Raw genomic sequence first — 13506 nt, forward strand, 5'->3', positions numbered from 1 at the left:
GAAGGAAGGAAGGAAGGAAGGAAGGAAGGAAGGAAGGAAGGAAGGAAGGAAGGAAGGAAGGAAGGAAGGAAAACAAAATGTTCTCTAATTCTTATTCTGTAAGAAATTAATCATATGTCAGAAGGAGTTTGCTGGGTGAAAATTGTGGTTGCTCTAGAATACCTTCTATCCCTTGTACACCATCTCATCTCTTTCTCACTTACTCTGCCTTGATAGACACAGTCTGGTCTACTGCAAATACTCCAGCAGTGCCCTGCTGTCACTGTCCATTGCAGCTCACTTGCCTTTACGCTGCATCCAGTGGAGGCCACTTGGCTGAAGTCTGCAGGCCTTCCCCTATCTATCATTTGCTCGATATTAAATGCTTGATTCCCACAGTCTGTCTGCACAGGATGCCAGCTTTCATTGTCTACTCATTACATTTTCATTACACTGGCATGCTTTCTCTAGAACTGCCCCTCATGTCTGGCAGTTGGTCCTCTGAATATATTAAGATATCACATTAACCTCCCTTGAGACCCTCTTGTAACTTGTTTTGTGTCAGTGCCTCCAAACTTAACTCTAGTGTGCGAACACCAGTAGTTATTACACTGGCCAGCATTGTTTTATTGTCCTCTTGCACGCCACCCTTCCTACCCCAATTAGCTCCTCTCTCCACTGGTGTCTTGGTTTATATTTAGTTTGCAGTCTCCTGAGGGCAAAGATTGTATTTTTGCTCCATCCAGTTTCAGCTTCTAGGTGCTTTGATAATACAGTTTATTATTAATAATAAATTACCATCTGTCATATGAGCAGAAGAAAAGCTAGATTTCCCCCCCCACACACACCCCCTCCATGCCAGTTTGAGCAAGGGAGGTGGAGCACAGTCAAACAGCAGATACTTTGTTACTAGGGTCTATATCTGAGCCGGGAGACTCTGCACATTGAATTCTGCAAGAAGTCCGGTTTCTTTGAGCATTAATCACTGTGAACAAAAGTGAAAGAATCTGGCCCTGACTAATGAAAGCCAGCAGTGCTGAGCTGCTGGCAAAATGCGGGGTGATCCTTTCCCAGGGCCTCGGAAAGCTGAAGTGGGGAGGGATGAACAGACAGGTGCCAATCTCTCCATAAGGACAGAAGCTGCTTTACAACTGATCCCCATTAAAGCTACCTTAAAATGATGATAATTTGCATATAGAAATAACAAGCAAGGAGAGTGTGCCAGGGAACAAGCTGGAACATTTTGTCCTCGTTCATACCGATTCTTATTTTTCTCCCTCCAAAATGTTTGTTTGTTTACTTAAATGTAGAAGAGGACACCTACTCCTATGCCCTTGCTACTGCTCACATATTTTCAACCACAGAACTAGCATGCAATTCACTGCAGTCTGCTATTGGCAAAACAAGTACTGGAAAACCTCAAATCTTTTCTGCCCTTCCAGTGGTAACCCAGACTTGCAACATTGGTCTCAGGACATTTGGCCTGTGACAGAAAACAAATTCCAGAGCTGTAGGACCCCCAAAGAGATAAAGATCATTGCCAAAGTTATAAATATCACTCGATGTGTTTATATCTGGACTATCTGAGCGACTATTTGAAGCTGTAAAAGCACAGCAACACCACTTGGAGTATGATAAATTTCAAGAAGCTTCATTAACTTACAGGCAGTTCCTGAGGACTCGGGTGTATATAAAGTTTTGGTATTACACCAGTGAACATGAGACTGCATCAGTGATCTCATAATACTAACTGATTTCCTCTTTTATTTTGCTATTTCTTTTTAAGAGATACAAATTGAGGAGCTTGTGCCCACTAAATAGCGTTAAACTAACAGCAAAACCTGACTGCCTGTAACTAAGGCCTAGGGGACAAAAAGAAAAGAAGTTCCATTTCTACTGTAGTCTTTCAGTGGTTAACAAATATCAAACCTATATGTTGTCATCCTTCTCTTTCCTTCGGCCCAATTTTGTTCTTACCAAATACGCTGGAGTTTTCATAGCGACTTTATTAGGATTGGATGAGGCTGCATTATGGAATCTGCAACAAATTAAAAACACACTGCTAATGAGAGGCCAGATTATATGTAGTATCAATTAATTTGACATTTAATTTCCACGGTGACTGGGAGGAAATATAAGTTGCTAGATACGTAATTAGAACATCAGACTTTGGTGCCACAGTGGCATCAGAGCACGGGTCTAATCAGGTTAGATTTTTTCCCAACATTGTACGTGGTTACAAGACCTCCAAAGACAAACACTGTTGATATGCTATTGTTGATTAGAAAAGACAAACATCATAGTTATGTTATTTTAGGGCAGCTGGGGATTTTCTCCTCTTCATCATATATCATGTTTTTATGGCAATTAATCTCAACAGAACCATCTTGGCATGACAGAATGAAGCAGGAAAACCGCTCTTTCTGTGGAAAACTCGTCTTGTTCAGGATATCAAAATCCTGCAGACAAGAGCACTGATCAAGTTGGTTACTTATGCTGTTACCCCAAAGATGAATGTGTGTGAAGGAGGTCCAGAATGCCACCTCCTAGTCACGCTCTCTAATATCCTAAGAAGAAGTGGAACACCTTTGACCTGAGAATGATCCCCAGTGTGTACCTTCCTTCCAGCAGGTTGTGTTGTGCTGCTCGTATTGCAACTGCTGCTTTTAGGTGCATGCGTCAGAAGTGCCTGCATTGGTAACCTGACTTCTGAACCACGGACTACGATTAAAGGCATAGAATGAGAACGGGCCAGTTGCTGCATGAGGTATTTTCTCATTACTCAATAGCAATGTTTTCTTTGGGGAGAAAAGTACAGTATCTGATCATGCTGCCAGATTTAATTTTCCACAATAATGGCAGGTACCTGAAATTGGAAAGATTTTTGTCAGTGCCGGCCACAGAAATCAGTGAAGGCTTGCCAGTTCTGTTCTGCTGCTGATTATGAAATACAGCCATATCACTGGGGTTTATCTCAGTAACCTGCAGTGAGATAACATGGCATTAGCAATTGCTAGTAACTCAGTGCTAATTGGCCATTCTCAGTAAACCTAGATGTCTAGGAACATTTCTGATAAAGTAACATCTTCCAAGTGGTACGAAAAGGAAGAGAATATCTATTACAGTATTCTGGCAATCACAGCAGCGGGAGAAATGAAGACGTATCTTCCAGACAGGCTGGAAGCCTCCTCCACCAGAGGAGCACTGCTGGGGGTCACAGTGCTGAGTGACACAGACCGGGACTTGTAGGCACTGACACGATGACGTGGTACAAAACCTTTAAAACTGAAGTTACGGCTTCATATATAGGCTGTGTCACAGCTGATCTTTATATGGTTGCTGAGCAGGGTATCAGAAATGAACTACTAGGATGAGAGTTAGTGGCCTTAAGTAAGTTGAGGATGTTCAGGTTGGATATTAGGAAACATTTCTTCTCTGAAAGAGTGGCAGTGCACTGGAACAGGGAGGTGGTGGAGTCATTGTCCCTGGAGGTGTTCAAGAAGTGTGGAGATGTGGCACTGAGGGACATGGTTAGTGGGCATGGTGGAGATGGGTTGGCGGTTGGACTTGGTGATCTTAGGGGTCTTCTCCAGCCTTAATGATTCTATGATTCTATTATGCAGGCAGATTCTTAATCTGCCTGGTTCCTAGCAGATGGGATCCCATGGCAGAGAACAAGCACTGCGAGAGTTAGTGGTGTTGTCTGTGTTTGTGGGGAATTAAATGAAGTGAGGCAGAGCTCAGAAGCCGATTTTTGGGGTGGAGGAGCTGATTGTAGGAGCTGTAACCCTCTCTCTTCCCATTAACACCAGCAGGTGTGGGGGTATTTACGTGTTTATGCTGTTCCCCTTCCAGATGTTGGGTACATCTGGCCCTGTAGGACTTTGTCCAGTCAGATGGAGGGAGGATGCTGTAGCTGGAACTGCAGAAGGATGAGTAATATACATATTCATAAGTTCTGTAAATTACATCATGTCCACCATATCAAATAAAATATAGCAGCTTAAGATGAGCTCTAAGCATTTTAAAAGCAATGACAACATCAGCAAGTAGGCAAAAGACATTAGTGTAATTGAGTGGCAATATGGAACACGGTTGTGTGTTTGCCTTTAGTTTGTGTGGGTACTGCTGACATGGCAGCAATGATTTTAATTTAAACAAGATGGGGATATCTGTTATGTTTGACACGATTGCTTCACCAGGGTATTCTGCTGCTTCAGTGCATGGCTCTCACATCAGCCTCTTCATTGCACATCACGGACACTTCACAAAAATACTAAGTAATAAATAATAGTTTGCAACCAAATGAAATTAAGCCCCTATTGTCCTTCCTTGCTATCACTCTGCTGCCAGTAACGCTGGGAACCATCCGCTCTGTGGGCGGCCAGGATAGTGAAAGGGCAATCATTACTACAATATTTCCCAGATCCCAAAGGAAGGAGAGGCCCCAGCTGGGCTTCCCAAATGGGGTAAGGGCACAGTGTTGCTCTCTGGCTTGTCTAGGGATGGAGGAATCAGGATTCCTTTCTGTCTGCCAATGCGTGCAAGAGGTGACTGCCAGAGTTCAGTTCTGAACACTTTCAGGAGCTTGTTAGACAGAAGGAGATAATGTAAAGGGGGAATGGGAGGAATGAAGCAGGGGAGGGAGGCAGAAGATGAGTGGGTGGCATGCAGAGAAAGTGGTAAAGAAATAGGAGATACGTGGTTGAGAGGAGAGCAAGTTGAACTCTGGTGGACAGCCGATAAGCAGAGACCTCAGAAAAACAGCTTTCTTCTGGTAAAAGTGGTGGTGAGGGTGAAGCAGCCATTAGTACTTCCTGAGAAAAAGATAACCCCCTGCAGCTGGCTGTGCCATCAACTCGCAGCCACTGGCCGCCGTTGGCCATCCCACAGGCACGAGGCAGTGGGTGCTATAGGCTCGAGTGGGTCAGGCTGCCCCGAATTGGGCACTGGGCCTTGGTTCCAGCTACAGGGCAGTGGGACTGTGAGATGGGACAGAGCTCAAATGAAGGCTCCCAAAACACAAGCACGGTCACGAAATTTAGGAGCTGTGTCACAAGCGATGCACAGGGCACCAAGGCGTGAGGCGCCTGGGGCCGCAGTTGGTGCCTGAGCTCGAGGGGAGCGGGATCAGCGTGCTCCCGGCCAGCAGCGGCCATCCCGCACCGCCGGCTCCTCACGGAGGGGGCGACCCCCGGGCCCTCTGACGGGGCCGCCTCCCGCCCCCAGCACGCCGCCCGTCAGCGGGGCCGGACCCCAGGGAACCTTCCCCGTCCCGCGGGGGAGGAGGAGGGCGGCGACCCGCCGGGAGCCGGGGTCGGGGTGCTGGGGGAGGCTGGCGGCCGAGCGGCGGCCCCGGGGCGGGGGCGGGCGGCGCTCAGGTGCAGGGGCCGCCCGCCCGGAGCGGCGGTGACGCGGCTGCGGCGGGGCTGCCCCGCGGCCCCATGCGGCCGGCGGCGCGGAGCGGGGCTGCCCGGGGCGGCATGCGGAGCCTCCGAGGATGAGCGGCCAGCGCCTCCCGGCCAAGGCGCAGCTCCGGCGGTCGCTGAGCGAGCAGCTGCGGGACTCCACCGCCAAAGCCTGGGACTTGCTGTGGAGGAATGTCAGAGAACGGCGGCTCGCAGGTCAGTCCCGCCCGGAGTTCCCTCCGGGGCGCTGGGAAGCACCTGCTTGCGGCGCCGGAGCGCGGGGACTCGAGCCGCAGCAGCGGTGGGGCAGGGCGGGAGCCGCGGTACCGGCAGCACCTGCCCGGGTCCCGGCAGTCGCGGTTCTGCCCCGGGCTTGCTACGGCACCGTATGAGCAGCACCGAGCCCCGAGGGCTGGCTGCGCCTCCGGGGGTCGGGCTCACCTGCTACCGCCGTCGGTTTTATGAGTCCCTGGCAGGATCAGGTGCGTTCGTCGGGGAATTTGCATGTGGAGAGGACCGTGAGTCTCAGAGAAAAATGGAAAGCTTCGTTTCAGGCGCTACCATAGCTTTTAAAGCACCTAATTGCTCCTGGGACTCCCGTCCCCGGGTGAGAGCAGCGGGATAGCACGGCGCGGGTGCTGCGGGACGTCGGGTCACGCCTGCGGCATCTCTCCATAGCAGCACATTCACCTGGGGAGTGCAAACACAGGGCTAATTTGTGTTTGTGAAATGCTTCGTAAAGTCAAAGATTGAGAGGGTCCGCGTGAGTGCGAGGCAGAGTTATTACACTGGAAAGCTGTACATCAAGATTTATGAGCAGCATCGTGTGTAATGAAGGCTAATTGGTAAAGATGGATTCCTCTGCCACATCCCACACAGCATTAGGAGCTCGGTGACCTTGCCCAGGGCACCCCGACGTGCTGGTGGTGTATATACAGGGGTAAAGTGTGTGGTATGGGTGTCTACGTTGTCTCCACAGCACACTGTTCATATGCACAAACAAATTAATGGATATAGGTGGCATAGTAAGTTTTGCAAAACAAATCTGAAGTGGATAGTTTCAATAATGAACTAGTAATCCATCCACTTCTATATTGTTACGGTTACCCAAAATATTCGTGTCTTTGAGTGTGATCTGCTTGCTCCTGTGCTGAAAGCTAATGCCAGCAGACACTCAGCAATGACACTGTCTGCTGTTTTTTTTCCTTTTTGGTCAAAGACAACTATTGCTTGATTGAGCAAAGGAGCTGGGCAGGCTGCCATGAAGCCGTAGCCAACTTCTTAAATCCACTGTGTATTAAAATTGATGGAGTCAGTCTTTATGGTAAGGGTGGATAAAATACTAACGTCCTGGGTTTATGCGCTGCCATAATTTAAGTGCTGTTCATAATACACTGGTGAGACGTGAATACACGTGCCCTTTAATTAAATGAATTATCTGACAGCATAACAAAATGTGTACAAATAACATCTGTTGATTCCAAGGATGTTCTGTTGTTGAGATGCTTTTATGTCTCCAGGATTTTTGTCCTTGTTTCTATATTTATTTGTCCCTCCGGCCCCAGTAGTTGTAGCACATATTGCTATGCCTCTTCCAACTTTTGTTAATGGGAAGGTGGGAATTTAGGCTGGTCTGAATGTGCCATTACTTGCTGGTTGCCAGGGCAGCTTCTTCTCCACTGCAGAAGACCCATCCGCACTCAGGTGGGCAGCGTACAAGTTTCCTCTTTCTCCCAAAGTACACATCCACGGTTCAGCCCTGATGGTGACACAACTGGTAAAACACTAAAAACAACAACAAAAAAGTTTTAACCATCAGTCTGCTGTCTTAGACCAACCATCAAGACAAATAAAGGCTTGCAGTTAAGTCATCATTTTGGTAATGGCTGTGTTGGTGCTCATGTATTGACTCTTTTGGTCTACTTCACTTTATCTATTTGTTGAAGTTTCATATGGCAGCAAAGCAAAGCAAAGAAGGCAAGCACAAGATAGGTACTTCTTTTCTCACGAAAACCATATCCTTGTACAGGTTGGAGGAGACCCAGGGGGCCCACACTGCTCCAGGTGGGGTCAGCAGTGGGAGCAGGGCAGGCTGTTCAGGGCTTTCTCCAGGGCTCTTGGGGAAGATGCTCTGCAGCTGTGTCCTGCTCTGAAGCAGGGGGTAGCACACAGCTGGGCAGTGGATCAAGGAGCCTAGCCTTGGCTGGAGCAAGGAGAGAGCTGAGCCTTGGCTCTACCGCTCTCGGAGAGATAGACAGCATGGCTGGGCTGCTGTGGGAATAAAGCTGTGCATGAAAAGACAACTGCAGCGTGCTTCCCTCCTCCCTCCATCCCGTTGCCCTGCAGCAGAGGTGAGGTGTGAGTGGTCAGGTCACTGGGACTGCCCCACGCTGTCTCCTATTGGGGCTGCAGCAGTGCTGCCCAGCAGCTCCCAGCTGCTCTTTCTGATTCACTGACCTGGATTTGGTTTTTGAACAATGGATGTACTCACTGCAGTGACACGAATGCCAGCTTTAGGTTTTTTTTCTGGTTTTTCTAATTTTTGCAGAGGTAGTTCACATGCTGGTTGTGTCCTATGCATACGTTTTGAGTTAGGATTCACAAGCGCATTCCTTGTTTGTATGTCAGTTCGAGATGGGGAAAATAAATTAAGCTGTTAAAAGATATCTAATGCACTAATTCTAGTGTTTATTACTTTTTAAAGAACTATGCAGTGAAATGAATTTTTGTGTTTTTTGCCACTAGCAGAACAGAGTTGCTTAGGCCACTATGAAGCACACACCCTCTGCTCATTGATAAGGAAATGAACAAGGATTTAACTCCCCTGATGGAGTGGGGCCCGAAAAGTCATCTTAAATACTGCTGGTGTAATATTAGGGTAATTCTGGACCACTGTGCCATTATGGAAAGCCATCGCTTTAGGAATTTAACCTAGGTATTAACAGACTTTTAAAAAGTAATGAGATCTCTGCTCAAATCATGATCACTCATTAGGGCAAAACACAACAACCCATAGTAATTTCATTGATTGTGTGTGGCTGAAAACTGTCACACTTTACCTGGCATTCTTTCTGTTACCGTACACTAAAAAATTCAGAATAAATGTATTTAAGTTTTGAAGTTCGGGACTTCACAGTCAGGAAGCCCCAGAGGTAAGGCTGCCTTGTTGCCAGTCTCCTTGGAGTATCTTTTGATGCCATGATTGCATCCCTCGTTTTTGCACAGGGCTTTTCCACCTCATTCAAGGTGGAAACAGGATCCCCACTGCCAAGGGGAATCCACCTTAGAGCCTGATGCAAAGCACAGATTTCCTCACTGAGTCTTGCATACTTGACACCATTCACATTTTAACTGTATTCCTAGAAGTTGCCAGGTGATGTTCCCATTTTGCAGACAGGAGACAGAGGCACAATGAGATTGAACTCCTCAGTATCAAGAACTCTGAGTGTTAGAACTTGAATTTTTATTTTGTTTCTTATACAACTTATGGCCTTCTATACAAGTTACAGTGACTCCTACTGCACGGCACTTGTGCAGATCAGCTTCCAGGAACCAATTGTGCTATACCAGGGAATGAGTAAGTTGCAGTTCCTTCCCATCTGGACAAATGTTTCAAGAAGCCAGTCAGACAGACGCAGACTCTCAGGAGCGCCATTTACTTGGTGTGGTCTTAGAAACTCCATGTTTTTCCTGCTTGTTGTCTCCCACCCTTTCCTGCATGCCTTCCAGCATCAACAAGAAATGTAGCAGTCCTGCAGCAGTTGGTTTAACTAGTGGCGATAAATGGCCAGATCATTCTCCATCAGCCAATGTATGCAATGATGCAGCAGAGACGTTGTCATGGCAAGTTGAGGGTTGCACTGGGATTAAATGAGTGACTGTAATTCTGAGACTTTCTGGTGTTGGAAGACTTGATTTAGTTACTGCAAAATTCTTTTAATAATAGGAAGTTTTTAATAATAGGAAGTCTCTCATTTCCTAGGTCTGGCTTTGTGCCTCCTCTGTGACTGCAGTGTATGTAGACCCTCAGCCTTTTTGCCAGATCTCTTCTCACTTGGGCTTCTTGTCCCAGCATACTTTCTATGTTCTGTCTTCTCAAAGAGATGAATGATACCCCATTTCATCTCCTCCAGCTCCTCTCCTTCCTGAGAGCTAGCAGTAGCACAGGACCAAATAGCCCTTTCAGCTCTCTGAAGACACCGCCTGGTGTGGTTTTGGGCAAAGATCTCAGCTGGTCCTCCCCAGTTTTGAACTTGGCCGTTCCCCGGGCAAATGGAAATTAGGGCAAGTTTTCCACAAGTCTTAAGTGGTTTGTTTAGACTGATACTTCAAAGTTTTATAAACTGTCCAGGTTTGGACAGAGCTTTCAGAGAATATACTAGAATGACTTCTTGAGCCTTCGCTGTGATGGATGAAGCACTGGTTTCTCAGTCAAGTAGCGTGAAAATGTACAATGAGTTAACATAGAATGGTCTGAAATTATCTTGGAAGTAGAAGACTTAGGGCCACAGCCTGGAGCATCTCCCCTACTAGGAAAGGCTACGAGGGAGACCTGAAGCTGTTCAGCTTGGAGAAGAGAAGATTCAGAGGTGATCTCATCAGTATTTATAAATATCTAAAGTGCGGGAGTCAAGTGGGTGGGGCCAGACTCTTTTAAGTGGTGCGCAGTGATTGAGCAAGGGGCAACGGCAAAAACTGGAACACAGGAAGTTTGATACAAACATGAGGAAGAAATTCTTTCCTGAGAGAGCTGACAGAGTGCTGTAACAGGCTGCCCAGAGAGGTGGTGGAGTCAGTTCTCTGGAGATACTCATGACCCGCCTAGATGCTTTCCTGCTCAACCTACTCTAGGGAAGCTGCTTTAGCAGGGGGTTGGACTTGATCTCCAGAAGTCTCTTCTAACCCCTATGATAATGTGATTGTGTAATTCTGTGCCTTGCAGCATCAACAACTGTAACAGGAGCATGAAGTAGGCTTATGACTCAAAGCAAATTTTAGTCTAAACTAGCCAAAATTAAGATCTCTAAATTGAAGAGTTTCAAAAACTTATGCTTTGGGCATCCTTAAGTATTCAGGAAGATCTTATTCACTGATTTGCAGCTACAGGAATCTTTTGAAACGCGACTGAACTGCATTTATGTCAGAGATGAAAACAAACATCTGAAGTAGGATAGAAAATGGAGAATAGCCTGTCCAGCTGAAAATGCAGGGAGGCATTGTAAAACTGAAGGTAATTTCCACATCCAGAATGCGGCACCAACATGCAGGCAGTGCCCCTTCTCCTCCACAAAGTAACCTATGATTTTTTGGGGGGTCATTGGGTTTTTATTGGGTGTAGATGATCAGACCCAAGTTGTGCTCACACCTCTGGCAGCACGGTGTTCCCTAGCACCAGCCAAGCTGTTGTTCCTGGGCTCTGAGGAAGGGAGGGGTGGCCCTGAAAATAACGGTGGCCATATCCAGTGCTTAATGAATTTCAGCACAGATTTCTGCCATGCCAGCGAGGAGCCAAAAGCAGCCATGCTTCTGAAGCCTAATTAGAGAAGCATCAAATCTATCAGTGCCTCATAATTTTTAGCTTTCAGTTAACATAAAATGTTTTTAGGAGCTCCAGTAGGCAACTTGCTTTTGCAGGTTTGCCCCTGGGAAGCAGATCTATTATTGCAGATCTATTATTATTATAGCAGCACTATTTCTGGTGCAGTGCACCCTGAGGTCAGTGCGAGGAAAGCCCAGAGGGAACCAAGCTGCCAGGCCTCAGAGACCCCTGAACCCTGCCGTGGGGCCAGCCTTAAGGCTACTGCATCTTAACAGTGTTGTATTATTGCTATTTCTTCTTGATTTAGACCTTGGTGTACAGTGCAAATGCAGCAAGTTAATCTAATTAAAGCAGTTCAATTAGAATAGTATTTTTTTTTATAAAATAATTTTTCGAGGAAAATTTTCACTGGGGAGTGAGGGAAGTGTGCATGTGAAAAAATGGGCATTTGTTGGGACCAGTTTGTGTGTTCCATTTTAAAATTCTGCAGGTTTTTTTGGAAAGCAGAGCAGAGATGTTGCAGTCTGCTTCCCCGGCAGCACCAGATGCCGATTCTCATGGATGTTGATACGATGTAGATGTGTAACCTCCCCTATAACCCTCCCCATCAATGGGAAAAGGCTGTCCTTTGTCAAGGAGAAACTTTCTGAAAGATGTTCCTTATTGGAGACACAGTGCTTCGGGGAAGAAAGAAAATGACTTATGAGCAATGCTTTTGGCTTGGCATGCCAGGAAATGTTCTGTGGTTCTATCAGTCCTAAAAAATACGTGATATAGCCGAAGAAGTAGTCATTGATCTCATCCATTATATTAATTGATACATGTGCAGTATTAATGGTAGTAGGGCGCTTTAGGTGAATTTCTGAAAATATGCAGATGCTCTTCTGTGTGTACATGCATGCTGTGTCGGTGCTCTGTAATGCCCCTGTCCTTCCTGGGCACTCCGTGCAGCCCCGTGGCTTGGATCGGAGAGGGGGCAGTGGTGGCAGAATACAGCCATTGTCACTACGGCCGCCTTCCCATGACCCGCGGGAACCACAAGTTAGTGCCAGAAATACAATTACAAAAGTACCAGTATGCTTAACAGGCCAAGTATTTCTCTATCAGCAGAAGACTGTGGCGGGGGCTGACCGAGGGCTCCCCGCTGTCTCAAAATTCAGAGAAAGATGTGGTTTCTGTTGTACCCACTCCCATGGCTCTGCTGCCACTCACCACGTGAGATCATCACATGAGATCTGGAGGAACAGCGAGGACCCGAGAATGACAAGAAAATTAATCTCCTGGTTTTACATCTAATACATAAATTCTGTCTTTGAACAAGTCCTGCCTCTATCAAAGAGAGCTGTATCAGAGATTATTTTCCTAAGAGAAATTCAGTTTTGATTACTTAATTTCCTAATGTTATGAAGTACAAGGCTCTGCTGATAAAATGGAGCAGTGCTGCTGATGACAGGGATGGATACCATCTGAGGCAACTGGCCTCGATAAATCTCACTCTGTCTGGAGCTTGGGTGTTCACTGATTTTAATGACATCAATCTGTAGAACATATCTTTTTTTTTTTCCTAGAATGTTATGAGGTTAGTTCTGTTAACAGTACAACTTTTTATGTTTATTTTTGCCGTTGACTTTCGCCACCAGGTTCTTTCAATAAACAAATATTTTTCAGTATTTCTCTGCACGTACACAATGTGTGGCTCATTCCACCTAAGTGAGCAGGATAAAGCTGATAACTGCTCATCATGGTGTACCATAGTTTTATGAAGGATTCCCATTAGCATTGCAAGTATTGCTGCTGTCTGCTGACCATGACTTGAAGCAAATCAGAGTACTGTTTTTCCAGAAGAATGTATAGTACTTATTGTGTAAGTTCCTATGTGTTTATATAGGAACTTAGTGTTGGGTGTGCTTATTGGTATTCCTATATTTTTATGATATATAGGAGCTCATATAGATTAGTGTAAATATTTAACTTATTTGCCTGACATAAAAATGTAATGACATTTCTCCATCTCAAGATTGCTTCTCAATCCCAGTCACAATATACTAAATGATGCGTCCTCTTAGTTATTTCCTATGAGGTGTGCTGTATTTATTTGTATGAACATATTTCTACAGACCACTTTCAATATCCTTGCTCAAGTGACTTTATTTACAATAAGAACTGTGCCAGATCATTTATATAGATCGTTTATACCACAGTAAACCTTTAGCTGCTACGTGAGCACCACAGTGATTTGCATCAGTGCGGCCTCACTGATGGCTGGCCAACAGATCCCCAACATGGGGAGCTCCTGGGCTCAGTAGGGCTCTGCCAGTGGGACTCCCACTCTACTGCTTTCCAACCACATCCACAGCAGGATAAGATTTTCAGGTTTAGAAGTTAACACAGGGTCATTTCTGTTGGGAGTTCTGTGTCATCTCTTTCTGTCTGAATGAAGAAACCACTGCAAAATAGATCCCTAATTTTAATGTTTTTAGAAATGTAAGGGTTCTGAGAATTTGGATGACTTCACAATTTGTAATACTTGCCAGCAGTACTGGCATGGCCTTACTGCAGAACAGTTGTTTGATTTATGTT

General features: G+C 46.0%; 1 protein-coding gene and 1 long non-coding RNA gene across 4 annotated transcripts in view; one reads left to right on the forward strand and one right to left on the reverse strand.

Moving 5' to 3' along the window:
- Positions 1-8733, reverse strand: part of LOC110388603 — a 17074-nt gene extending 8341 nt beyond the window's left edge. The window contains exons 1-3 of one of the 2 annotated variants that reach the window (XR_002432926.1): positions 5829-8719; positions 2846-2961; positions 1957-2017 (exon numbers count right to left, since the gene is read on the reverse strand). This is a non-coding gene — a long non-coding RNA (uncharacterized LOC110388603). Of the gene's footprint in view, positions 1-1956; positions 2018-2845; positions 2962-5828 lie in introns of both variants that reach the window. The other variant, XR_002432925.1, reaches the window with a different exon arrangement.
- Positions 1-13506, forward strand: part of STARD13 (StAR related lipid transfer domain containing 13) — a 253667-nt gene that overhangs the window by 102812 nt on the left and 137349 nt on the right. The window contains exon 1 of one of the 2 annotated variants that reach the window (XM_021378004.1): positions 5428-5603. The exons of the other annotated variant lie outside the window; for it this stretch is intronic. Within the exon in view, the coding sequence (XP_021233679.1) occupies positions 5480-5603 (124 nt within the window). The 5' untranslated portion in view covers positions 5428-5479. Of the gene's footprint in view, positions 1-5427; positions 5604-13506 lie in introns of those variants that run through there. 2 annotated transcript variants of the gene reach the window in all.

Source organism: Numida meleagris, chromosome 1 (assembly GCF_002078875.1).
Source record: "Numida meleagris isolate 19003 breed g44 Domestic line chromosome 1, NumMel1.0, whole genome shotgun sequence".
NCBI classification, from domain to species: domain Eukaryota; kingdom Metazoa; phylum Chordata; class Aves; order Galliformes; family Numididae; genus Numida; species Numida meleagris.